This window comes from Scyliorhinus torazame, chromosome 9, assembly GCF_047496885.1.
Source record: "Scyliorhinus torazame isolate Kashiwa2021f chromosome 9, sScyTor2.1, whole genome shotgun sequence".
Classification (NCBI taxonomy): domain Eukaryota; kingdom Metazoa; phylum Chordata; class Chondrichthyes; order Carcharhiniformes; family Scyliorhinidae; genus Scyliorhinus; species Scyliorhinus torazame.
Window position 1 is genome coordinate 129339657 of NC_092715.1, and position 25945 is coordinate 129365601.

The 25945-nt window shown below is 47.4% G+C and overlaps 1 protein-coding gene across 1 annotated transcript in view; it reads left to right on the forward strand.

Annotated features, from left to right (window-relative positions):
- The window catches only part of hsd17b4 (hydroxysteroid (17-beta) dehydrogenase 4), a 208396-nt gene that overhangs the window by 94043 nt on the left and 88408 nt on the right, over positions 1 to 25945 (forward strand). Inside the window, exon 12 of the mRNA XM_072516520.1 lies at positions 13707 to 13816. Coding sequence (XP_072372621.1) covers positions 13707 to 13816 — 110 coding nt within the window. The remainder of the gene's footprint in view (positions 1 to 13706; positions 13817 to 25945) is intronic.

The following is a 25945-nucleotide window of genomic DNA, read 5'->3' on the forward strand; positions in this document are numbered from 1 at the left end:
CCATCTGCACAATATTCTGCACCCTCTCTGTGATCTCCTTTACCCTGGTACCATGGAGACAACACTATTAAACCGTGACATGGGCACAAAATCTCGCATGACTCAGAAAATGGAATCTTGCCAGCGAGATCTAGTTTTCCATTCTCCCCGCTCCGCCACCTCCTGCTGAGGAGGTAACGAGGTTCCCACCCAGAAAGTTCGGGATAAATTCTAACATAATTATCAGGCTTCCCTGCCATATCATGGATCTCTTTCTACCCTCCGTCTTTTGCAGAACATGAACCAGGTTCTGCAATGGCAGTTGTAATTCTTAAGGGGCGAAACAGGGTAGATGCGAAACAGGAAGTTTCCCCTGGCTGGAGGGTCGAGACCAGTGAAGCCAATATTTCTGAACCCAAGTTTCAAAGTTATGTTTGAATTTTCTCATCTAATTTCCTTTTATAATTAATACCCCCAACTTCTCCTCTACTTGACTTTCCTTTTTATTAATATTTTATGATTATTAGGACTACATAAGCTACATGCTAAGGCATCTACCTTTGTCGGATGACCCACTAGCAATTGATCTCGCATATCATATTTCGAGAGATTGCCCTGGGAGAGCAAAATATTAATGAATCTTTTTAGCAATGCCTGATCATTAAAATTCCATGGGACTGATTTGTTCTCTTTTGTTCATCAACCAAATCCAAAATCAATTCTTTGTGTAGGGGTATGCATAACATTAATGGACTTAGATGGTGGATAAACCTTTTGATCCTTTTCAATCAGTGCACATAGTAATTTTATTTCTGCCAACAACAAGTGTAAAATATGTCAGGTGGAATTGCTTTAACAGTTGTTGAGAGTTATGTACTCGAAGATAAAAGACCATGGGGAGAAAGCGATGGAGTGAGATTCATCTTAGATGCTGTAGTTTAGAGTCCACATAACACAATGGATTGTATTGCCTTTTTTGGGATGCAAGTCTTTACGATCCCCTGTGGTTTTTTAATACCGTGACAATGGTACATTTCAAAAAGTACTTAATTAGCTGTAATGTGCTGTGCAACATCCAGGGTTGTGAATGACTCATAACTGGAAGTGGTATTGCTTTGTTGTTAATTTGGTATCTTTCCATTTGCGTGAGATGATGGGAATCATCTTGGAACTTTGGTGAGGTCATGTGAGATCATCTGCTGCACTTGTTTTGATGGCTGACAAACCAAATCTGGAAAGGTAAAGACTGCTACAAGTGCCACACATAAAGTTATTCCTTGCTGGTAGTGTGAGATGGTCTCTGCTGATGCCTTGTTTTCAGGCTGTTGTCGTGTTGGGGGCTTCTGAAACGACGTGTCGTAATGGTGGTAAACCTCTACCTGCAAGTGGCATCACCATTTCCATGGATCATCAGCTAGAGATTCACATTTGTAATGATTAACGTTGAAGGGATTTCATGTCTCTCTTGGCAACATTGTTGAATTGGAGTTTTGGGCACCCAGCTACCTCCCCATACAGAATAACCTTGACAATGTGGTCATCTTCCATCCTGTGCATGTGCCTTTGCCAGCATAGCTGCCTTTTCTTGATTAGTACTGGCATTCTCGGCATTTTTACCCTAGAAAGGACAGTTTCATTGGGGACTTTATCTTTCCATGTCATGCCAAGAATGTGTCATAGACACTGGAAGTTATTGAGCCTTTGTTCTTGGTAGATGTATGTTGTCCAGTCTTTGCTGCCATGCAGTAGTGTGCTAAGGCTACAGGCTTTACAGATGAGCATCTTCGTTCTCCGAGTCAGTTTTCTGTTTTTTTTGCTTTCCTTTTTGTTAATTGGCTGATGTTGCTGGCAGCCCTTCTAATGGGTGTGTCGCTCTCCTCATCAAAAGTCAGGTTGTCTGTCACCATAGATCCAAGGTTGCAGAATTTGCTGTTTCCAGTTGTATGCTGTTGCGTCTAATCTCAATGATGGCGGAGCCCAGCACATCAGTTCAAAAGACAAGGCTGAAGCATTTGTAACCATATTCAGGCAGAAGTGCTGAGTGGATGATTCATCTCTGCTTCCTTTTGAGGTCCCCAGCATAATAGATTCTAGTCTTCAGCCAATTTGATTCACTCCCATGTGATATAAAGAAACAGCTGAAGAGGGCAGCACGGTGGCGCAGTGGGTTAGCCCTGCTGCCTCACGGCGCCGAGGTCCCAGGTTCGATCCCGGCTCTGGGTAACTGTCTGTGTGGAGTTTGCACATTCTTCCCGTGTTTGCGTGGGTTTCGCCCCCACAACCCAAAGATGTGCAAGGTAGGTGGATTGAACATGCTAAATTGCCCCTTAATTGGAGAAAAATGAATTGGGTATACTAAATTTATTTAAAAAAAGGAAATAAAAAGAAACAGCTGAAGACACCGGATATTGCAAAGGCCCTGACAACTTTCCAGTAATATTACTGAAGACTTGTACTCCAGAACTAGCCACACTCCTAGTGTAGCTGTTCCAATACATCTGCAGAACTGATATCTACCTGGCAATGTGGAAGGTTGCTCAGGAATGTCCTGTCCACAAAACGTAGGATAAATCCATGCCCGGACAACTTACCCCCATCAGTCTACACTCATTCATCAGCAAAGTGATTGAAGGGGTCGTCGATGGTGCTTTGAAGTGATAGTTACTCAGCAGTAACCTGACGCTCGGTTTGGTTTCCGCCAGGTTCACTCAACTCCTTTTCTATGAGTATCCGAAAGCTTACGGAATTGTGGTCACTGATCGCCACATGATCTCCTACTGCAACTTTGATGACCTGGCCGGGCTCGCTTCCTAGTACTAGGCCCCTCTCCAGTCGGACTCCAATATAGAGCGCTCTCCAGTCGGACTATCCACATATTGTTCCAAAAATCCTTCTTGGACACACTTAACAAATTCCTCACCATGCAGATCCCTAGCCCGAAGGGATTTCCAGTCAATATCAGGAAAATTAAAGTCTCCCACGACAACAACCCTATTATTTCTACATCTGTTCAGAATCTGCTTACGTTTCTGTTCTTCAACTTCCCGTGGGCTGTTGGAAGGCCTGTAGTACACCCCTATCATAGAGACTGCCCCCTTCCTGTTTCTGAGTTCTACCCACAGTGTCTCGTTACTTGATGCTTCCATGGTGTCCTCCTTCTGTACAGCTGTAAAATGTTTTCTATTGCGACTCCCCCACCTCTTTTACCTTTCCCCCTGTCTCACCTAAAACACCTATATCCTGGAATATTTAGCTGCCAGTCCTGTCCCTGTTTTAACCAAGTCTACATTATAGCAACCACATCCATGTTCCGCGCGTGAACCAAGGCTTTAAGTTCATCTGTCTTACCTGTTCTACTCCGTGCAATGAAGCAGATAGACTCCAGACCTCCAATCCCACTGAGTTCGACCTCCCCCAGCCTAACCTTCCTCTTGGCCTGCCTGACCCTGGTACCATGCTCATCCCGTCTCCCAACTTGCTGTCTTCCTGTCCTGATCCCCCCCCCCACCCCGCCAAATTAGTTTAAACCCACCCGAACCATACTAGCAAACCTCCCAACCAGGATTTTGGTACCCCTCCAGTTCAGGTGTAACCTGTCCTGTTTTCTTTTTTTAAAAAATATTTTATTGAAAATTTTTGGTCAACCATCACAGTACATTGTGTATCCTTTACACAATAATACAACAGTATAAGTAACAATGACCTGTTTTATAAACAAAGAATAAATAATATATAACAAAAACTAAAACTAAAACTAAATGGCAACTGCCTTGTCTCAAATAAACACTCTCCAAAAATATGATTTAACAGTCCAATATACAATTATTTATAGCAACGACCTATACATATTATACATATATATTAACAACCCTGAGAGTCCTTCTGGTTCCTCCCCCCCCCCCCCGGGCTGCTGCTGCTGCCTTCTTCTTTTCCATTCCCTCTATCTTTCTGTGAGGTATTCGACGAACGGTTGCCACCGCCTGGTGAACCCTTGAGCCGATCCCCTTAGGACGAACTTAATCCGTTCCAGCTTTATAAACCCTGCCATGTCATTTATCCAGGTCTGCACCCCCGGGGGCTTGGCTTCCTTCCACATCAACAGTATCCTGCGCCGGGCTACTAGGGACGCAAAGGCCAAAACATCGGCCTCTCTCGCCTCCTGCACTCCCAGCTCTTGTGCAACCCCAAATATAGCCAACCCCCAGCTTGGTTCGACCCGGACCCCCACTACTTTCGAAAGCACCTTTGTCACCCCTACCCAGAACCCCTGTAGTGCCGGACATGACCAGAACATGTGGGTGTGATTCGCTGGGCTTCTCGAGCATCTCGCACACCTATCCTCTACCCCAAAAAATTTACTGAGCCGTGCTCCAGTCATATGCGCCCTGTGTAACACCTTAAATTGAATCAGGCTTAGCCTGGCACACTAGGACGATGAGTTTACCCTACTTAGGGCATCCGCCCACAGCCCCTCCTCAATCTCCTCCCCCAGCTCTTCTTCCCATTTCCCTTTCAGCTCATCTACCATAATCTCCCCCTCGTCCCTCATTTCCCTATATATATCTGACACCTTACCGTCCCCCACCCATGTCTTTGAGATCACTCTGTCCTGCACCTCATGCGTCGGGAGCTGCAGGAATTCCCTCACCTGTTGCCTCGCAAAAGCCCTCAGTTGCATATACCGGAATGCATTCCCTTGGGGCAACCCATATTTCTCGGTCAGCGCTCCCAGACTTGCGAACTTCCCATCCACAAACAGATCTTTCAGTTGCGTTACTCCTGCTCTTTGCCATATTCCAAATCCCCATCCATTCTCCCCGGGGCAAACCTATGGTTATTTCTTATCAGGGACCCCACCAAGGCTCCCGTCTTTCCCCTATGCCGTCTCCACTGTCCCCAAATTTTCAAAGTCGCCACCACCACCAGGCTTGTGGTGTATTTCTTCGGTGAGAACGGCAATGGGGCCGTCACCATAGCTTGTAGGCTAGTCCCCCTACAGGACGCCCTCTCCAATCTCTTCCACGCCGCTCCCTCCTCTTCTCCCATCCACTTACTCACCATTGAGATATTGGCGGCCCAGTAGTACTCACTCAGGCTCGGTAGTGCCAGCCCCCCCCCTATCCCTACTACGCTGTAAGAATCCCTTCCTCACTCTCGGGGTCTTCCCGGCCCACACAAAACTCATGATACTCTTTTCGATCCTTTTGAAAAAAGCCTTCGTGATCACCACCGGGAGGCACTGAAACACAAAGAGGAATCTTGGGAGGACTACCATTTTAACCGACTGCACCCTCCCTGCCAGTGACAGGGATACCATGTCCCATCTCTTGAAGTCCTCCTCCATTTGTTCCACCAATCGCGTTAAATTTAACCTATGCAATGTACCCCAATTCTTGGCTATCTGGATCCCCAAGTAACGAAAGTCCCTCGTTACCTTCCTCAGTGGAAAGTCCTCTATTTCTCTGCTCTGCTCCCCTGGATGCACCACAAACAACTCACTTTTCCCCATGTTCAGTTTATATCCTGAGAATTCTCCAAACTCCCGAAGTGTCCGCATTATCTCTTGCATCCCCTCCGCCGGGTCCGCTACATATAACAACAAGTCATCCGCATACAAAGGTACCCGGTGTTCTTCTCCTCCTCTAAGTACTCCCCTCCACTTCTTGGAACCCCTCAGTGCTATTGCCAGGGGCTCAATCGCCAGTGCAAACAATAATGGGGACAGAGGGCATCCCTGCCTTGTCCCTCTATGGAGCCGAAAGTATGCAGATCCCCGTCCATTCGTGACCACACTCGCCACTGGGGCCCTATACAACAGCTGCACCCATCCAACATACTCATCTCCAAAACCAAATCTCCTCAGCACCTTCCACAAATAATCCCACTCTACTCTATCAAATGCTTTCTCGGCATCCATCGCCACCACTATCTCCGCTTCCCCCTCTGGTGGGGGCATCATCATTACCCCTAGCAGCCTCCGTATATTCGTATTCAGCTTCACAAACCCAGTTTGGTCCTCATGGACCACCCTCGGGACACAATCCTCTCTCCTCATTGCCATTACCTTGGCCAGAATCTTAGCGTCTACATTTAGGAGGGAAATAGGTCTATAGGACCCGCTAATGCGGGTCCTTTTCCTTCTTTAGGAGAAGCAATATCGTTGCCTCAGACATAGTCGGGGGCAGCTGTCCCCTTTCCTTTGCCTCATTAAAGGTCCTCATCAGTAGCGGGGCGAGCAAATCCACATATTTTCTGTAAAATTCAACTGGGAATCCATCTGGTCCCGGAGCCTTCCCCGCCTGCATGCTCCTAATTCCTTTCACTACTTCCTCTATTTCAATCTGTGCTCCCAGTCCCACCCTTTCCTGCTCCTCCACCTTGGGAAATTCCAGCCGGTCCAGAAAGCCCATCATTCTCTCCCTCCCATCCGGGGGTTGAGCTTCGTATAATTTTTTATAAAATGCCTTGAACACTCCATTCACTCTCTCCGCTCCCCGCTCCATCTCTCCTTCCTCATCCCTCACTCCCCCTATTTCCTTCGCTGCTCCCCTTTTCCTCAATTGGTGGGCCAGCAACCTGCTCGCCTTCTCCCCATATTCGTACTGTACACCCTGTGCCTTTCTCCACTGTGCCTCTGCAGTACCCGTTGTCAGCAAGTCAAATTCTACGTGTAGCCTTTGCCTTTCCCTGTACAGTCCCTCCTCCGGTGCCTCCGCATATTGCCTGTCCATCCTCAGAAGTTCTTGCAGCAACCGCTCCCGTTCCCTACTCTCCTGCTTCCCTTTATGTGCCCTTATTGATATCAGCTCCCCTCTAACCACCGCCTTCAGCGCCTCCCAGACCACTCCCACCTGGACCTCCCCATTATCATTGAGTTCCAAGTACTTTTCAATGCACCCCCTCACCCTTAGACACACCCCCTCATCTGCCATTAGTCCCATGTCCATTCTCCAGGGTGGGCGCCCTTCTGTTTCCTCCCCTATCTCCAAGTCCACCCAATGTGGAGCGTGATCCGAAATGGCTATAGCCGTATACTCCGTTCCCCTCACCTTCGGGATCAACGCCCTTCCCAAAACAAAAAAGTCTATTCGCGAATAGACTTTGTGGACATAGGAGAAAAACGAAAACTCCTTACTCCTAGGTCTGCTAAATCTCCACGGGTCTACTCCTCCCATCTGCTCCATAAAATCTTTAAGCACCTTGGCTGCTGCCGGCCTCCTTCCAGTCCTGGACTTCGACCTGTCCAGCCCTGGTTCCAACACCGTATTGAAAATCTCCCCCCATTACCAACTTTCCCACCTCTAGGTCCGGGATGCGTCCTAGCATAAGCCTCATAAAATTGGCATCATCCCAGTTCGGGGCATATACGTTTACCAAAACCACCGTCTCCCCCTGCAGTTTGCCACTCACCATCACGTATCTGCCCCCGCTATCCGCCACTATAGTCTTTGCCTCAAACATTACCCGCTTCCCCACTAATATAGCCACCCCCCTGTTTTTCGCATCTAGCCCCGAATGGAACACCTGCCCCACCCAACCTTTGCGTAGTCTCACCTGGTCTATCAGTTTCAAGTGCGTTTCCTGTAACATAACCACGTCTGCCTTAAGTTTCTTAAGATGTGCGAGTACCCGTGCCCTCTTTATCGGCCCGTTCAGCCCTCTCATGTTCCACGTGATCAGCCGGGTTGGGGGGCTTTTTACCCCCCCCCCCCCTTGTCGATTAGCCATCCCCTTTTTCCAGCTCCTCACCCGGTTCCCACGCAGCTGTGTCCCCCCCCAGGCAGTGCCCCCCCGCCCATCCCACCCCATACCAGCTCCCCCCTCTCCCCAGCAGCAGCAGCCCAATAATTCCCCCCTCCCACCCCCCCCCCCCCCCCGCTAGATCCCCCACTAGCGTAGTTACACCCCCCATGTTGCTCCCAGAAGTCAGCAAACTCTGGCCGACCTCGGCTTCCCCCCGTGACCTCGGCTCGCACCGTGCGACGCCCCCTCCTTCCTGCTTCCCTATTCCCGCCATGATTATCATAGCGCGGGAACCGAGCCCGCGCTTCCCCCTTGGCCCCGCCCTCAATGGCCAACGCCCCATCTCCTCCACCTCCTTTCCTCCCCCCACCACCTCCTGTGGAAGAAAGAAAAGTTACCACATCGCAGGATTAATAACATAAAACTCCTCTTTTCCCCCCCTTTTACCCCCCTCTTCGCCCCCCCATACTTTGTTTCAAACGTTATTTTTAAAAAATTATTATTAAATAACCCGCTCATTCCAATTTTTCTTCCACGATAAAAGTCCACGCCTCATCCGCCGTCTCAAAGTAGTGGTGCCTCCCTTGATATGTGACCCACAGTCTTGCCGGTTGCAGCATTCCGAATTTTATCATCTTTTTGTGAAGCACCGCCTTGGCCCGATTAAAGCTCGCCCTCCTTCTCGCCACCTCCGCTCTCCAGTCTTGATGTACGCGGATCACCGCATTCTCCCACTTACTGCTCCGAGTTTTCTTTGCCCATCTAAGGACCATCTCTCTATCCTTAAAACGGAGGAATCTCAACACTATGGCTCTAGGAATTTCTCCTGCTCTCGGTCCTCGCGCCATCACTCTGTATGCTCCCTCCACCTCCAGCGGACCCGCCGGGGCCTCCGCTCCCATTAACGAGTGCAGCATCGTGCTCACATATGCCCCGACGTCTGCTCCCTCCGCAACTTCAGGAAGACCAAGAATCCTTAGGATGTTCCTCCTCGCGTTGTTCTCCAGCGCCTCCAGCCTTTCCACACATCGTTTATGGTGTGCCTCGTGCATCTCCGTCTTCACCACCAGGCCCTGTATGTCGTCCTCATTCTCGGCAGCCTTTGCCTTCACAACCCGAAGCTCCCGCTCCTGGGTCTTTTGCTCCTCCTTTAGCCCTTCGATCGCCTGTAATATCGGAGCCAACAGCTCCTTCTTCATTTTCTTTTTGAGTTCTTCCACGCAGCGTTTCAAGAACTTGTGTTGTTCAGGGCCCCATATTAAACTGCCACCTTCCGACGCCATCTTGGTTTTTGCTTGCCTTCCTTGCCGCTGCTCTAAAGGATCCACCGCAATCCGGCCACCTTCCTCTCCTTTTTTCATCCGTATCCAGGGGGGATTCCCTTCTGGTTCGCCGCACAGTACTTTTAGCCGTTAAAATTGCCGTTGGGGCTTTTATTTAGAGCCCAAAAGTCCGTTCCACCGGGAGCTGCCGAAACGTGCGACTCAGCTGGTCATCGCCGTACCCGAAAGTCTACTGTCCTGTTTTCTTAACTCTCAAATGTCCAACATTCCAGCGAAGGGCAAAGAAAGTGCTTCAAAGACACGCTACTTGAAGCATGGCAGCATTAATATTGATGAGAAGCTCCTCACAGTCATTAATTGTTCAAAATGGTGACAATTTGTGCATCAAGCTGTATCACGCATTGAGTCCCAATGTCTTAATGATGAGATAGAGCAGTGACAAAAAAGGAAAGAAAAGATCCTACTACCTCATGGAATGTCCTGCTCCATGTGCTCAAAGATCTGTGGGTAGAGAATTGACTTGTTCAGCCACATGAGGACCCGAAGTAGGTGTCATCTTTAAATTTGAGGGATAGCTGAAGACAACAATTAGAAAGTCCACAGTTAAAGGAATACAGGACAGGCATGTTCCTGTGAGGAAGAAAGATAAATACGGCAATTTTCGGGAACCTTGGATGACGAGTGATATTGTAGGCCTCGTCAAAAAGAAAAAGGAGGCATTTGTCAGGGCTAAAAGGCTGGGAACAGACGAAGCCTGTGTGGCATATAAGGAAAGTAGGAAGGAACTTAAGCAAGGAGTCAGGAGGGCTAGAAGGGGTCATGAAAAGGCATTGGCAAATAGGGTTAAGGAAAATCCCAAGGCTTTTTACACTTACATAAAAAGTAAGAGGGTAGCCAGGGAAAGGGTTGGCCCACTGAAGGATAGGCAAGGGAATCTATGTGTGGAGCCAGAGGAAATGGGCGAGGTACTAAATGAATACTTTGCATCAGTATTCACCAAAGAGAAGGAATTGGTAGATGTTGAGTCTGGAGAAGGGGGTGTAGATAGCCTGGGTCACATTGTGATCCAAAAAGACGAGGTGTTGGGTGTCTTAAAAAATATTAAGGTAGATAAGTCCCCAGGGCCGGATGGGATCTACCCCAGAATACTGAAGGAGGCTGGAGAGGAAATTGCTGAGGCCTTGACAGAAATCTTTGGATCCTCGCTGTCTTCAGGGGATGTCCCGGAGGACTGGAGAATAGCCAATGTTGTTCCTCTGTTTAAGAAGGGTGGCAGGGATAATCCCGGGAACTACAGGCCGGTGAGCCTTACTTCAGTGGTAGGGAAATTACTGGAGAGAATTCTTCGAGACAGGATCTACTCCCATTTGGAAGCAAATGGACGTATTAGTGAGAGGCAGCACGGTTTTGTGAAGGGGAGGTCGTGTCTCACTAACTTGATAGAGTTTTTCGAGGAGGTCACTAAGATGATTGATGCAGGTAGGGCAGTAGATGTTGTCTATATGGACTTCAGTAAGGCCTTTGACAAGGTCCCTCATGGTAGACTAGTACAAAAGGTGAAGTCACACGGGATCAGGGGTGAACTGGCAAGGTGGATACAGAACTGGCTAGGCCATAGAAGGCAGAGGGTAGCAATGGAGGGATGCTTTTCTAATTGGAGGGCTGTGACCAGTGGTGTTCCACAGGGATCAGTGCTGGGACCTTTGCTCTTTGTAGTATATATAAATGATTTGGAGGAAAATGTAACTGGTCTGATTAGTAAGTTTGCAGACGACACAAAGGTTGGTGGAATTGCGGATAGCGATGAGGACTGTCTGAGGATACAGCAGGATTTAGATTGTCTGGAGACTTGGGCGGAGAGATGGCAGATGGAGTTTAACCTGGACAAATGTGAGGTAATGCATTTTGGAAGGGCTAATGCAGGTAGGGAATATACAGTGAATGGTAGAACCCTCAAGAGTATTGAAAGTCAAAGAGATCTAGGAGTACAGGTCCACAGATCACTGAAAGGGGCTACACAGGTGGAGAAGGTAGTCAAGAAGGCATACGGCATGCTTGCCTTCATTGGCCGGGGCATTGAGTATAAGAATTGGCAAGTCATGTTGCAGCTGTATAGAACCTTAGTTAGGCCACACTTGGAGTATAGTGTTCAATTCTGGTCGCCACACTACCAGAAGGATGTGGAGGCTTTAGAGAGGGTGCAGAAGAGATTTACCAGAATGTTGCCTGGTATGGAGGGCATAAGCTATGAGGAGCGATTGAATAAACTCGGTTTGTTCTCACTGGAACGAAGGAGGTTGAGGGGCGACCTGATAGAGGTATACAAAATTATGAGGGGCATAGACAGAGTGGATAGTCAGAGGCTTTTCCCCAGGGTAGAGGGGTCAATTACTAGGGGGCATAGGTTTAAGGTGAGAGGGGCAAAGTTTAGAGTAGATGTACGAGGCAAGTTTTTTACGCAGAGGGTAGTGGGTGCCTGGAACTCACTACCGGAGGAGGTAGTGGAGGCAGGGACGATAGGGACATTTAAGGGGCATCTTGACAAATATATGAATAGGATGGGAATAGAAGGATACGGACCCAGGAAGTGTAGAAGATTGTAGTTTAGTCGGGCAGTATGGCCGGCACGGGCTTGGAGGGCCGAAGGGCCTGTTCCTGTGCTGTACATTTCTTTGTTCTTTGTTGTTCTTAAAGACAGAGGTCTTGCTGTGGGTTAAGGTTTACGTAAGGAGGGTGTTGTCAATATGGAGCATTATCGGTCTGTTGTCTAGGTTTGAGGACGATTGGGGTGGATGAGTGATTTCAAGGATAAAGTATCAGAGGATGTGCTGATGAGAATATTTCTTTGGGAATGAAATCAATTAACTTAATTAAAGTTGATTTTTATATCCAACCCCTGTATTGACATTTGTTAGTCTGGATTAGCGGAGGGAATTGTCTATAACAAATTCATTAAATTCATTTCTAGTCCTTTCTGAAATAAAGTATATGTAAACGAGGGAGGTCGGTTAGCTCAGTTGACTGGAAGGCTGGTTCGTGATGTGGACAACGCCAATAGCTTGGGTTCTCAACTTCCCCTCATCTGAGGTGTGGTGACCCTCAGGTTTAAATCACCACCAGTCTGCTCACTATCTCAGAGGGGAGAGCAATCTGTGGTCCTCTGGGACTATGGAAACTTTCATTTCATATCCAAAGGTAGTGCAGTAATCACATTCATATGGGTTGATTGGAATGTTAGTTTTTTCTATTCATTGGAATTATTATCATGGGTATAGAACAGTTTGTGTGAAACTAATGATGAATTAATTTATAATTGGTATTAATACCAATTAATAACTTAACCTTTTCCTGAGTTGTATCTTGAGCATTGTAAAGAAAGTAAACATTTGCAGTTAATGGGTTTAATTGAGTCTGAGTATTGATGCAAAACCAGAAACATAGAAAATAGAAGCAGGAGCAGGCCATTCGGCTCTTCTTGCCTGCTCCACCATTCATTACGATCATGGCTGATCATCCAACTAATATCATCCCATATCCTTTGACCACCTTCTCCTGAAGTGCTTTATCGAACTGCTTCTCGAGAACATCCAATATTTTGGCCTCAACTACTTCCTGTGGGAATGAATTCCACAGGCTCACCACTCGCTGGGTGAAGAAATTTCTTCTCTCTGTCCTAAATTATCTACCTCGTATCCTCAGACCGCGACCCCTGGTTCTGGACACACCCATCATTAGGAACATCCTTCCTGCATCTACCCATCTCGTCCTGTTAGCATTTTATAGTGTTCTATGAGATTCCCCCTTCATTCTTCCGAAGTCCAGCGAATACAATCCTAACCGATTCAGTCTCTACTCGTATGTCAGTCATGCCATCCTACCTCTTTTTGTGTTATCCTCAAATTTAGCCACCATGCCTTTGCTCCCCTCATCTAAGTCATTGATATAAATTGTAAAAAGCACAGACCCTTGTGGGACTCCATTTGTCACATCCTGCCAATCAAAAAAACATGCATTTATGCATACTTTCTGTTTCTTGCTAGATGACCAATCTTCTATGCTTGATAATATGTTTACCCCCCTTCACCATGAGCTTTTATTTTTCACAATAACCGTTGATGTGACACCATATCAAATGCCTTATGTAAAACTAAGTAAAGTAATTTTACAGTCTCCCTTTATCGACAGTGCATGTTACATCTTCAAAGAACTCCAATAAATTGGTTGAACATGACTTCCCTTTCACATGCTGGCTCCTACTGATACCATGAATTTTTCCATTCATGGTATCCAGTGCCCAGCTATAAACTCCTTAATGATCGATTCTAACACCTTCCCCATGACAGACATCAAGCTTAACTGTCCTGGTGTCAGTAATGACTACTGTGTTATCAAAAAATAACATGGAATGTACAGCATGGGATCTGATGTTTCCACCAAACATGTCTATGCAGTCATTTGTAATCCATACTAGCTCCGTCCCACCCCTTTTCACCTCACCCTATCACTGTAGCCTTAGATTATTTTTCAAAACTTTCTCCTGAAATCCATTTTGGATTTGTTGGTGACTGTATTTTGGGCCCTAGTTGGAAATGCATATAGTTCAAAGTGATTTTAGAACTTAGAAGTATGGTTATACATTGTAAATGTTGGATTTGAACTGGCTGATTATTGAGAGTTGACGACTGACTATTTCTATTCCAGAATCAATTAGCACTCTTTATGAAGTACTGAACAAATTAGACGAGAAAAAAGGAGCGTCGATGAACCCTACTAGTGGCTCAATGCAAGTTAGCACTTCAGGCCCCAATCCAGTAAGTGTCCTGCAGTAATACAATATGCTGTTGTAATTCATCCCATATAAAGGAACTTTTCAGTTCTTTGTTATCTTGGTATTCAAAAGGAATTTTTGCAAATTTAATCCTTCTTCTCAAATATGATATTTTTGCAAGTTTATCCCTCCGAGCTTTTCTGCAGTTGGATAGATAATCTAAATGATTTATCCAGTTGGACCTTTTGACTGCCCACTGCTTTTTAAAAGTTTTTTCCAATTAAGGAGAAATTTAGCATGGCCATTCCCCCTAGCCACGCAGGCACGGGGAGAATGTGCAAACTCCACATGCACAGTGACCGGGGGCCGGGATTGAGCCCGGATCCTTGGCGCCATAAGGCAGCAGTGCTAACCACTGCGCCACTGTGCCGCCCTGACTGCCTTTTTTCCCCTCTACCCCAGCATCTCAAATTTTGAAACTTTCATTCTTCTGTTTAATACCTCCTCAGCATTCAACTGTAGCAGCATTCACTACTATAATGCTTGCTTCTAGTTCACCAATCTTGACTATATCCTCCAGTGCATATCTTTTCCACTTGAATTCCACCAACCCAAGATCAGAAATGGGACTGCAAGTTGATGATTGTGCAGTGTTCAGTTCCACTCGGAATTCCTCAGGTGTGAAACACTTTGTGCCCACATGCATCAAGACCTGGACAACATCTAGGCTTAGGGGTAAAATTTGTGCCATACAAGTGCCAGACAATGACCATCTCTAAAAGGAGTGTGTCTAATATCTACATTCATTGGTATTATCGTTGTTAAATACCCACCATCAATATCCTGGTGTTAAATCATTTATCAGAAACCTAACTGGGCTAACCACATAAATACTGCAAGAGCAGGTGAGAGACTGGGTATTCTTCAGTGAATAAGTCGCCTGAATCCCCAAAGCCTTTCCACCATAGAGATCAATGGATTAGTTGTACAATGGAATGCTCTCCATATGTCTGGAAGAATGCTGTTCAAGACATCATTCAAAACAAAGCAGGCTGCTTGGTTGACAACCTATTCACCATCTTAAACATTCACTCCCACCACCAAAGGCACAGCAAGGTGGCAGTGTGCAGCCCGTAATGCACTTCAGCAAACTGTCCCAGCAACTTCTTGCAAACTTGTCCTTCCAGGTAGTAAAGATCACAAGGGCATCAGGCGCATGTGAACATTGCCACTTCTAAGTTCCTCTACCAGTCACACGCTATCTTGGCTTGGAAATATATTTCCTTTCCTTCATTGTTGCTTGGTCAAACTCCTGTAGCTCCCAACAGCAATGTGTGAGGAACTGCAGTGCATGACTGCAATGGTTCAAGAAAGTGACTCACCACCATTATTGTGAGGGCAATTAGGGATGGACAATGAATACTGTCCTCACCAATGATGCTCATATCCTGTGAGCGAATACATTTTTAAAAAATGAGACATTTCCTCCCAGTGTCCCCACCCCGGTCTTCTTTCAAGGACCAAGTGACCAAGTGTTTGGTTACCCTTGCAAATATCTGTTCCCTTTGTTTGATGTCCATTTTAATCCCTTGCATCTCTGAAGTGCCTTGGAACATTTTCTGTGTTAAAGGCAGTACATCAATAGATTTGTTGTATCACAGCAGTAAATATTATTCAGACCTCGACTCCCATTCATGGACTCGATGGCCAGAATTGTTCATGGAAAAAGTGGTCCCACGGTGGGTGGTGGGCGAACACTCCTCTGCTGGTTTGGGAAACCATGGCTGAAATTTACAGTCATTAGGCAGTTGACTGCCTGGGGCCGTGTCTTCCAGCCCCATGTAGGAAGCTGACCCACTTCCAAGTGCTGACGGACCATATGACCAGATCAAATGGTCGGCATGTCTTGAGTCTCAGAGACGGCACCCTACGCGTAGACAAGTGGGAACTTCCATTTGCATGGTGATGGAGCCGGAGGTGCCTCGAGGATGCACAAAACACAAAAAGCAAGCACATGGGTGCAGCAGGTAATCAGGAAGGCTAAGGGAATGTTGGCCCTTATTTCAAGGGGGGGTTGGAGTATAAGAGTAGGGAAGTCTTGTTGCAACTGTACAAGGTACTGGTGAGACCACATTTAGAGTACTGTCAGCAGTTTTGCTCCACTTATTTCATTGGTGGTGATCCAGAGAATGTTCACTCGGATGGTCCCCAGCGTAGAAGGATTGTCTTAAGAGAAAAGGTGAAGCAGGGGGAGCATTTTGCAGACTGATCATTTTTTAATTTAAAAAAATAAATTTAGAGTACCCAATTATTTTTTCCAATTAAGGGGCAATTTTTTAGCGTGGCCAATTCACCTATCCTGCACATCTTTTGGGTTGTGGGGGCGAAACCCACGCAGACACTGGGAGAATGTGCAAACTCCACACGGACAGTGACTCAGGGCCGGGATTCGAACCCGGGTCCTCAGCGCCGTAGGCAACAATGCTAACCACTGTGCCACCGTGCTCCCTCAGACAGTGATCATAAGATTAGATTTTAAAAACATTTTAAGAAGTGTTTTTTATTGGGTTTTTGAACAAAGTACATTTACCGCTATGTACAGGGAATAAGATATATACACACATACCAAGAACAAAAATAATAATAAAAAATAAAGTAAAATAACTGGTAAGGTATTATGCACCAGCTCAACACATCGACTCTGTACAATTGACAATATTATTTACAACACATAAGTAGGCATCTATTTGTCGGTTGGGGGGTGGGGGGGACTGGGGAGGTAGATATACATTTGGGTGCCGGAGAAACAATTACAGAGGGCAATACTCGAATGGGTCTGGTGTTGGTGTTGTCACTTGCTTCTCCTGGATGGATTTCGCTACCGTTGTCGTCTCGCGCTCACCTCCGCTTCAGCCGTTTGTCCCGTCTTTCGCTTGGATTTTCCTTGCTCTCTGTTCCTGTAGATGCCAAGTTTGTTATCGTTTCCCGTGCCCTCCTTCCGGCTATCATTCCCCTGCCTTCCCCCCCCCCCCCCCCCCACCTCTCTGGTTCTCCTCTATTGTTCCCTGTCTCTTCACTCTTTCCCTTCCTTCCCCCCCTTCTGCCCCCTCCCTCCTTCCTGTGGTTCGTATTTCTTTCCTCTTGGGTTGAGCTGTCTCACCCCCCCCCCCACCCCGGTCTATTTTTCCCTCTCATGCCTTGGCTACTTTCCCCCTGTTTCTTGGCTACCTGGCTTTCTTCTGCTTGTTCGTTGGCCACAAACAGGTCCCGGAACAATTGGGTGAATGGCTCCCACGTTCTGTGGAAGACGTTGTCTGACCCTCCGATGGCGAATTTGATTTTTTCCATTTGGAGAGATTCCGAGAGGTCGGACAGCCAGCCTGCAGCTTTGGGTGGTGCTGCTGACCGCCAGCCGAACAGGATTCTACGGCAGGCGATCAGGGAGGCAAAGGCAAGGGCATCTGCCCTCCTCCCCAGGAATAGATCTGGCTGGTCTGATACCCCGAAGAACGCCACATTCGGGCATGGCTCCACCCTCATCCCCACCACTTTGGACATTGCCTCGAAGAAGGCTGCCCAGTACCCCGCAAGTCTGGGGCAAGACCAGAACATGTGGGCGTGGTTGGCCGGGCCTCCTTGGCACCGTTCACACCTATCCTCCACCTCTGGGAAGAACCTACTCATACGGGTTCTTGTTAAGTGGTCTCTATGTACCACTTTTAGTTGCGTCAGGCTGAGCCTTGCGCACGTGGGGGTGGAGTTGACCCTATGCAGTGCTTCGCTCCAGAGTCCCCACCCTATTTCAATCCCCAGGTTTTCCTCCCATTTCTTTCTTGTTGCGTCCAGTACAGTGTCGGCCCTTTCGATCAGTCGGTCATACATGTCGCCACAGTTCGCTTTCTCTAAGATGCTTGTGTCCAGTAACTCTTCCAGTAATATCTGTCATGGCGGTTGTGGGTACATCCTTGTCTCCTTTCGTAGGAAGTTTTTGAGTTGCAGGTACCTTAGCTCGTTCCCTCTGGCTAGCTGGAATTTCTCTGTCAGTTCGTCCAGTGTTACGATCCTGCCGTCCATGTATAGGTCCCTGACTGTCAGTGTCCCTCCGTCCTGTCCCCATTTTTTGAAGGTGGCGTCAGTCAGTGCTGGTTTGAACCTATGGTTGTTGCAGATGGGAGCTTTGTCCGACATTTTGGTCAGGCCAAATTGCTGCCTTAGTTGGTTCCAGGACTGGAGAGTGGCTATCACCACCGGACTGCTGGAGTGTTTTTTGGGTGGGGATGTGAGTGCCGCCGCGGCGAGGGCCTGGAGCGAGGTCCCCATGCAGGATGCCTCTTCCGCGCGCAGCCCCCCCCCCATACGAACGCCATGATTAGTTTGTCTAGTGCTTTGAAAAAGGCCTTGGGGATGTAGATCGGAATGGATCTAAGTAGGAAGAGGTACCGGGGCAGTATGTTTATTTTGATCACCTGGACTCCCCCCGCGAGGGATTATGGGAGTGTGTTCCATCTTTGCAGGTCCTTTTTTACTTCCTCTGTCAGACTCGTGAGGTTCCATTTGTGGATCCCTTTCCAGTCATGGGCTAGTTGGATCCCCAGGTAGCGGAATTTGTGTCGGGCTTGTTTAAACCGCAGTCCCATTCGTGCTGCCCCCCTACTTGTGGGTGTACCGGGAAGATCTTGCTTTTGCTCATGTTGAGTTTGTAGCCCGAAAAGGCGCCAAACATTTTCAAGAGTGCGATGGTTCCGTCCATGCTGCTTTGTGGGTCCGAAATGTAGAGGAGCAGGTCATCTGCATAGAGTGAGACTCTGTGCTCTCTGCCACCCCTTCGGATCCCCCTCCAGCTGTTTGCTGCTCTGAACTCGATTGCTAGAGCGAACAGCAGCGAGGACAGTGAGCATCCTTGTCTGGTGCCACTGTGCAGCTGGAAGTATCAGGAGTTGGTGTTGTTGGTCCGTACGCTCGCCATTGGAGCGTTGTATAGGAGTTTTACCCAGGAGGTGAACCCTGTTCCAAGCCCGAACCGCTCCAGTACCTCTATGAGGTATTTCCATTCGACCCTGTCGAAGGCCTTTTCTGCATCTAGGGAGACGATCACCTCCGATATTCTCTCCCCGGAGGGGGTCATTATCACGTTCATCAGGCGCCTGATGTTCGAGATAAGCTGTCTACCTTTGTCAAAGCCCGTTTGGTCCTCTGCGACCACCTCTGGTACGCAGTCTTCTAGCCTTTTGGCTAGGATTTCGGCCAGTATTTTGGCCAGTATTTTGGCATCTGCGTTGAGCAATGAGATGGGTTTGTATGACCCACATTCCGTTGGATCTTTATCTTTCTTAGGTATCAGCGAGATTGAGGCCTGTGCTAGTGTGGGTGGCAGTGTGGCCCTAGCTTGCGAGTCTTGAACATCTCCCGCAGGTGCGGGGCCAGTGCTGGTCCAAATGTTTTGTAGAAGTCCGCCGGGAACCAGTCTGGTCCTGGCGCCTTCCCCGCCTGCATGGAGCTAATGCTGTCCATGATCTCTTCCAGTGCTAGTGGTGCTTCCAGGCCCCGTTTTCTTCCCTCCCCCACGACTGGAATGTCCAGTCCATCAAGGAACCGTTTAATCCCAGACTCCCTCATTGGGGGCTCTGAGGTTACAGCCCTTGGTAGAAGGCTTTGAAGGTTTTGTTGATCTTTTCTGGTTCTGTTTCTAATGTGCCTCTGGTATCCCTGATTTGTGCAATTTTTCTGGTAGCTGCCTGCTTTCTCAGCTGGTGTGCCAACAGGCGGCTGGCTTTGTCTCCGTGTTCGTATAGGGTCCCACGTGCCTGGCAGAGTTGGTGCATTGCTTTCCTGGTGGAGAGCAGATCAAAGTTCCTTTGCAGCTCTTTCCTCTCCGCCAGGAGCTCTACGGTGGGGCCTCAAAGTATTTATGGTCTACCTCCAGTATGGAGTCGACCAGCTGCTGCCGAGCCGCCCTTTCCTCCCTATCTCTTTGTGCTTTGAAAGCGATAATTTCCCCTCTTAGTGCGGCCTTTAGCGCTTCCCAGAACGTGGAGGGTGAGACCTCCCCGTTCTGGTTGTTCTCTGTGTACTTTGCTATGGTATGCGATATCTTTTTGTTGAAGGCCTTGTCAGCTATTAGGGCAATGTCCAACCTCCATGTGGGGCATTGGGCCCTGCCCGTCTCCAGCCTCACGCCCATGTAGTGTGGAGCGTGGTCGGATATCACAATTGCGGAGTATTCCACTTTGTCTATCCCCGGAAGCACCGTTCTCCCCACCACAAAGAAGTCAATTCTGGTGTTTACGTTGTGTACTGGGGAGAAGAAAGAGAATTCCTTCTCCCCTGGGTGGGTGAACCTCCAGGGGTCCACCGCTCCCATCTGTTCCATAAAGTGACCGAGCTCCCTTGCCATGCTTGAGGCTTTCCCCGTTTTCAAAAAAATTTAGAGTACCCAATTCATTTTTTCCAATTGAGGGGCAATTTAGCATGGCCAATCCACCTAGCTTGCACATCTTTGGGTTGTGGGGGTGAAACCCACGCAAATACTGGGAGAATGTGCAAACTCCACACGGACAGTGACCCAGAGCCGGGATCGAACCTGGGACCTCGGCGGCGTGAGGCAGCAGGGCTAACCCACTGCGCCACCGCGTTGCCCAGGTTTTCCCCGTTTTGTAGCTTGATCTGTCAGTCGTTGGATCCTGTACACCGTTGAAGACCTCCCCATGATTAATCTGTCAGGGATTTCTGCCATGGTCTTTTTGATGAAGCTTGTGTCCTCCCAGTTGGGCGCGTACACATTAACTAGTACTACCGGTGCACCATCCAGGGTCTCGCTGACCATGATGTACCGTCCCCCTGGGTCCGGAACTGTCTTTGTCGCCCTAAACATCGTCCTCTTGCTGATCAGTATTGCCACCCCCCTGGCCCTCGTCCCATAGCAGGAATGGTAGGTTTGCCCCACCCAGCCCATCCTTACCTGAGGTCGGTCCTGCTCTCTCAGGTGTGTCTCTTGGAGGAAGACTATGTCGGCCTTCATATTTCTTAGGTGGGTGAGGACTCTGGATATTTTCACTGGGCCATTGAGTCACCTTACGTTCCAGGTGACTAACCTGGCGGGGGGCTTCTGTCTCCTCGCTCCTGTGGGATTAACCATACTTACCTGGCGGACTCGCCCCTGCCCTCCGGGGTTTCCCTTTGTTAGGGGGCCGACCAGGATGGCCGCTGTCACTGCTCTCTGCATGCGGTCGGGCCCCTGCGCTCTGGGGTTTCCCTTTGTCCAGGGGGCACCCGACATGGCCGCCCACTGTGCGTCCACCACGTGGGTAGTCCCCTGCACTCTGGAATCTCCCTTCACACAGAGACCGCACTGGGTGGATGCTTGCAGCGATTCATTGTTCCGTCCCCTTGGTTGTGGCACTTTGTAGCCCTATTGTTATTCCCTTAGATTTAGATTTATTGTTACGTGTACCCAAGTACAGTGAAAAATCTTGTTCTACGTACATTCCAGGCAGATCATTCCATACATGAAAAACATATGACATACGACAAATACAGAATGTAAATACATAGACATAGACATCAGGTGAAGCATACAGAGTATAATAATAATAATCCTTATTGTTACAAGTAGGCTTACATTAACACTGCAAGGAAGTTACTGTGAAAAGCTCCTAATTGCCACATTCCGGCGCCTCTTCGGGTACACAAAGGGAGAATTCAGAATGTCCAATTAACCTAACAGCACATCTTTTGGGACTTGTGGGAGGAAACCGGAGCACCCGGAGGAAACCCACGCAGACACAGGGAGAACGTGCAGACTCCGCACAGACAGTGACCCAAGCCGGGAATCGAACTTGGGACGCTGGCGCTGTGAAGCAACAGTGCTAACCCCTGTGTAGCACTACTGTGCCGCTCCACGGTAGTGCTACACAGTAGAGAAGATGCATGGAGAGGTCATTCAGTTCATAAAAGGGCCATTCAGGAGTCTGGTAGCTGTGGGAAGAAGCTGTTTTTGAACCTGTTAGTGCATGTTCTCAGACTTTTTTTATCTTCTCCCTGATGGAAGAGATTGGAAGAGAGAATACCCCCGATGATTGGGGTCTTTGATTATGCTGCCCGCTTTCCCAAGGCAGTGGGAGATATAGACAGAGTCAATGGGTGGGAGGCGAATTCGCGTGATGGACTGGACTGTGTTCACGACTCTAGTTTCTTATGGTCTTGGGCCGAGCAGTTCCCATACCAAGCTGTGATGCTGCCAAATAGGATGCTTTCTATGGTGCATTTCCTTAGTTTCCTGAGGACGTATAGGCGTTTTTGTGCTTCCTTGGCTGTAGCGCTGATGTGGGTGGACTAGGACAGATTGTTGGTAATGTGCACACCTAGGAATTTGGAACTGTCAACCATACCCACCTGCGCACCATTGGTGCAGACAGGGGTGTATATGACACTTCATTTCCTGCAGTCGATGACCAACTCCTTCGTTTTGCTGACATTGAGGCAGAGATTGTTGTTGTTGCACCATACCACTGGGTTCTCTATCTCCCTCCTGTACTCTGAGAACTCATCATTGATTGAGATCCATAACTCTGTTAGATTCAAGATTGTTGTGGAAAAGGAAAAGGATGGTCCTGAGATCAAAGTTCTAAACTGGGGGAAGGCCAATTTTAACAAGATCAGGTATGATTTGGTCAGAGTAAGGGTAAAAGGATAACTAGAGGAAGAGTAGGGCCCATTAAGGACCACAGTGGTAATTTGATGTAGGTAGGGTTCTAAATGAATACTTTGTGTCAGTGTTCACACATGAGAGGGACGGTGAGGTATAGAAATTAGGGAGAAGGACTGTGATAAAATTAAAGAGATTAACATAGAGAGAGAGGAGGTTACGAGTGGTCTGGCAGGCTTAAAAGTAGACAAATAGCCAGGGACAGATGAAATGTATCCCGGGCTGCTGATTGAGGTAAGGGAGGGAACAGGAGGGGCGCTGACAATAATTTTCAATTACTCTCTGGCCACAGGAGAGGTGCCGAAGGACTGGAGGATAGACAATGTCCAAGAATGGAGAAAGGGATAAACCAGGAAACTACAAGTCACTCAGTCTAACTAACCTTAGTGGTGGGGAAACTATTCGAAGCAATTCTGGGAGACGGAATTAATCTGCATTTGGAGAGGCAGGTACTAATCAAGAACAGTCAGCATGGTTTTGTTAAGGGGAGGTCATGTATGGCAAATTAATTTTTCAAAGAAGTGACCAGGTGTGTAGATGAGCGAAATGCATTTGACTTGGACAAGTTGGACGCAGCAAGGCTTTTGATAAGGTCCCACATGAGAGACTGATAGCGAAGGTAAGAGCCCATGGGATCCAAGGAAATTTGGCAAATTGGATCCAGAATTGGCTGAGTAGCAGGAAGCAGCGGGTGTTGATTGAGGGGTGTTTTTCTGACTGGAAGACTGTGTCTAGTTGGGTCCCACAGGGATCAATGTTGGGGCCCTTGCTTTTTGTGGTTTATATAAATGACATGAATGTAGGAGGGTTGATCATTAGGTTTGCGGATGATTCAGAAATTGGTGAGATGGTAAATAGTGAGGAGGATAGCCCGAGATTACAGGAGGATATAGACGGGCTGGTAAAAAGGGCTGATCATTGGCAAATGGAATTCAATCCGGATAAGTGTGTTATGATTCGCTTGGACAGGACAAACGAGGGAAGGGAATACATGACAAATGGCAGGACCCTGGGAAGCACCGAGGATCAGAGATTTGGATGTGCCATTAGTCCCTTGAGGTAGCAGAGGAGGTGGATACAGTGATTATTTATACATATGGTATAGAGTTTAAGAGCAGAGAGGTTATGCTGGAACTGTATAAAACGTTGGTTAGGCCACAGCTAGACAATTGTGTGCAGTTCTGAAATCCACATTATAGGAGGGATGTGATAGCACTGGAAAGGGTGCAGATGAGATTTACCATGATGTTGCCTGGGCTGGAGAGTTTTAGTTATAAAGAGAGATTGGATAGACTGGGGTTGTTTTCCTTGGAGCAGAGGAGACTAAGGGGGGGGGGGGGGGACGGACGGATGACATGATTGAGATGTATAAAGTTGAGGGACATAGATGAAGTAGACAGGAATAAACTTTTCCCTTTGGTGGAAGGATTAATGACCATGAGGCAGAGAGGGGCAGGAGGTTTAGAGGAGATGTGAGGAAAATGTATTTCACCCAGAAGGTGGTGGGAGTCTGGAACTCGCTGCCTGAGGCAGAGACCCTCATAACATTTAAATATTTTGATGTGCACTTGCGATGCCAAGACAATGGTCGAAGTGCTGAAAAATAGGATGGGGCGGCATAGTGGCACAGTGGTTAACACTGCTGCATCACCGCACTGCGGACCCGGGTTCGAACCCGGCCCTGGGACACTGTTCTTGTGGAGTTTGCACGTTCTCCACATGTCTGCAAGGGTCTTATCCCCACAACCCAAAGATGTGCAGGGCAGGTGAATTGGCCATGCTAAATTGCCCCTTAATCAGAAAAAAAAATGGGTTTTAGATTAGGTGGTTGTTTTTGACTGGTGCAGATGTGATGGTCTGTAGCGCTTTTTCTGTGCTGTACCCCTCTATGACTATGAGGTTGGGACTCTACTCATTGGAATTTAGAAGAATGAGAGGTGACTTCATTGAAGGTGGGAAGGTGGGTTCAACTCCATGGAAAGTTATGAAAAAAATATAAAGGGAAGAAGAACTCCAGAGATGTTATTAATGGAGGTGTTAGGATTCAAAAAGAAGGTATTAAAACTAGCATAAAGTCACTTTACCTGAATGCTCGTAGTATTCGAAACAAGATAAATGAGTTGACATCACAGATCATCGTGAATGAGTATGATTTAGTGGCCATTACAGAGACATGGTTGCAAGATGGTCACGACTGGGAGTTAAATATCCAGGGGTATCAGACTATTCGGAAGGACAGACAGGAAGGTAAGGGAGGTGGTGTAGCACTGATATTTAATGGTACCATCAGGGTGGTAGTGAGAGGTGATATAGGTTCTATAGAAAAAAAGGTTGAATCTATTTGGGTGGAAATTTGAAATAGGAGAAAACGTCAGTGATAGACAGTCTATGGCCACCAAATAAAAAATCTGAGAACACGCACAAACAGATTCAAAAACAGCTTCTTCCTCACTGTTACCAGGCTCCTAAACAGCCCTCTTATGGACTGACCTGATTAATACTACGCTCTGGTAAGCTTCACCCGATGCTGGTATCTATGTATTTACATTGTGTACCTTGTGTACCTATTATGCATTTTTCATTTTCTTTTCTTTTCATGTACTAAATGATCTGTTTGAGCTGCTCGCAGAAAAATACTTTTCACTGTACCTCGGTACACATGACAATAAACAAATCCAATCCAAAATAATAATATCATGATGGGACGGGCAATAAACAAAGAAATACCTGATGCATGTAAAAATGGTACGGCAATTATCTTGTGGAATTTTAATCTATCTGTCGATTGGTCAAACCAGGTCGGTCAGGGTAGCCTTGAGGAGGAGTTCATAGAATGTATCCGCAATAGTTTCCCCAAACAGTATGTAATGGAACCTACGAGGGAGCAAGCTAGATCTGGTCCTGTGTAATGATACAGGAATAATTAATGATCTCATAGTTAGGGATCTTCTCGGAAGGAGCGATTATAGTATGGTTGAATTTAAAATACAGATAGATGGTGAGAAGGTAAAATCCAATATCAGTGTCTTGTGCTTAAACAAAGGAGGTTATAATGGAATGAGGAGGAGTTGGCCAGGGTAGATTGGGAGCAAAGACTTTGTGGTGGGACAATTGAGGGACAGTGGAGGACTTTAACCTGGTGTTGTAAGACTTCGTACTGTTCTAAATTCCATTGAGTATAGTCCCAGTCTACTTAGTCTCTCCTCATAAACTAATCCTCTCAACTCCAGAATCTACCTAGTGAATCTCCTCTGCACACCTTCCAGTGCCAGTACATCCTTTCTCAAGTAAGGAGAGCAAAACTGTACATAGTACTCCAGGTGTTAAATAATCAGCCATTTTGTTGTTATTTCTACCAAAATGGATGACCTCACATTTACCGTAAGAAGTCTTACAACACCAGGTTAAAGTCCAACAGGTTTGTTTCAAATCACTAGCTTTTGGAGCACTGTTCTGCACGATCCATCC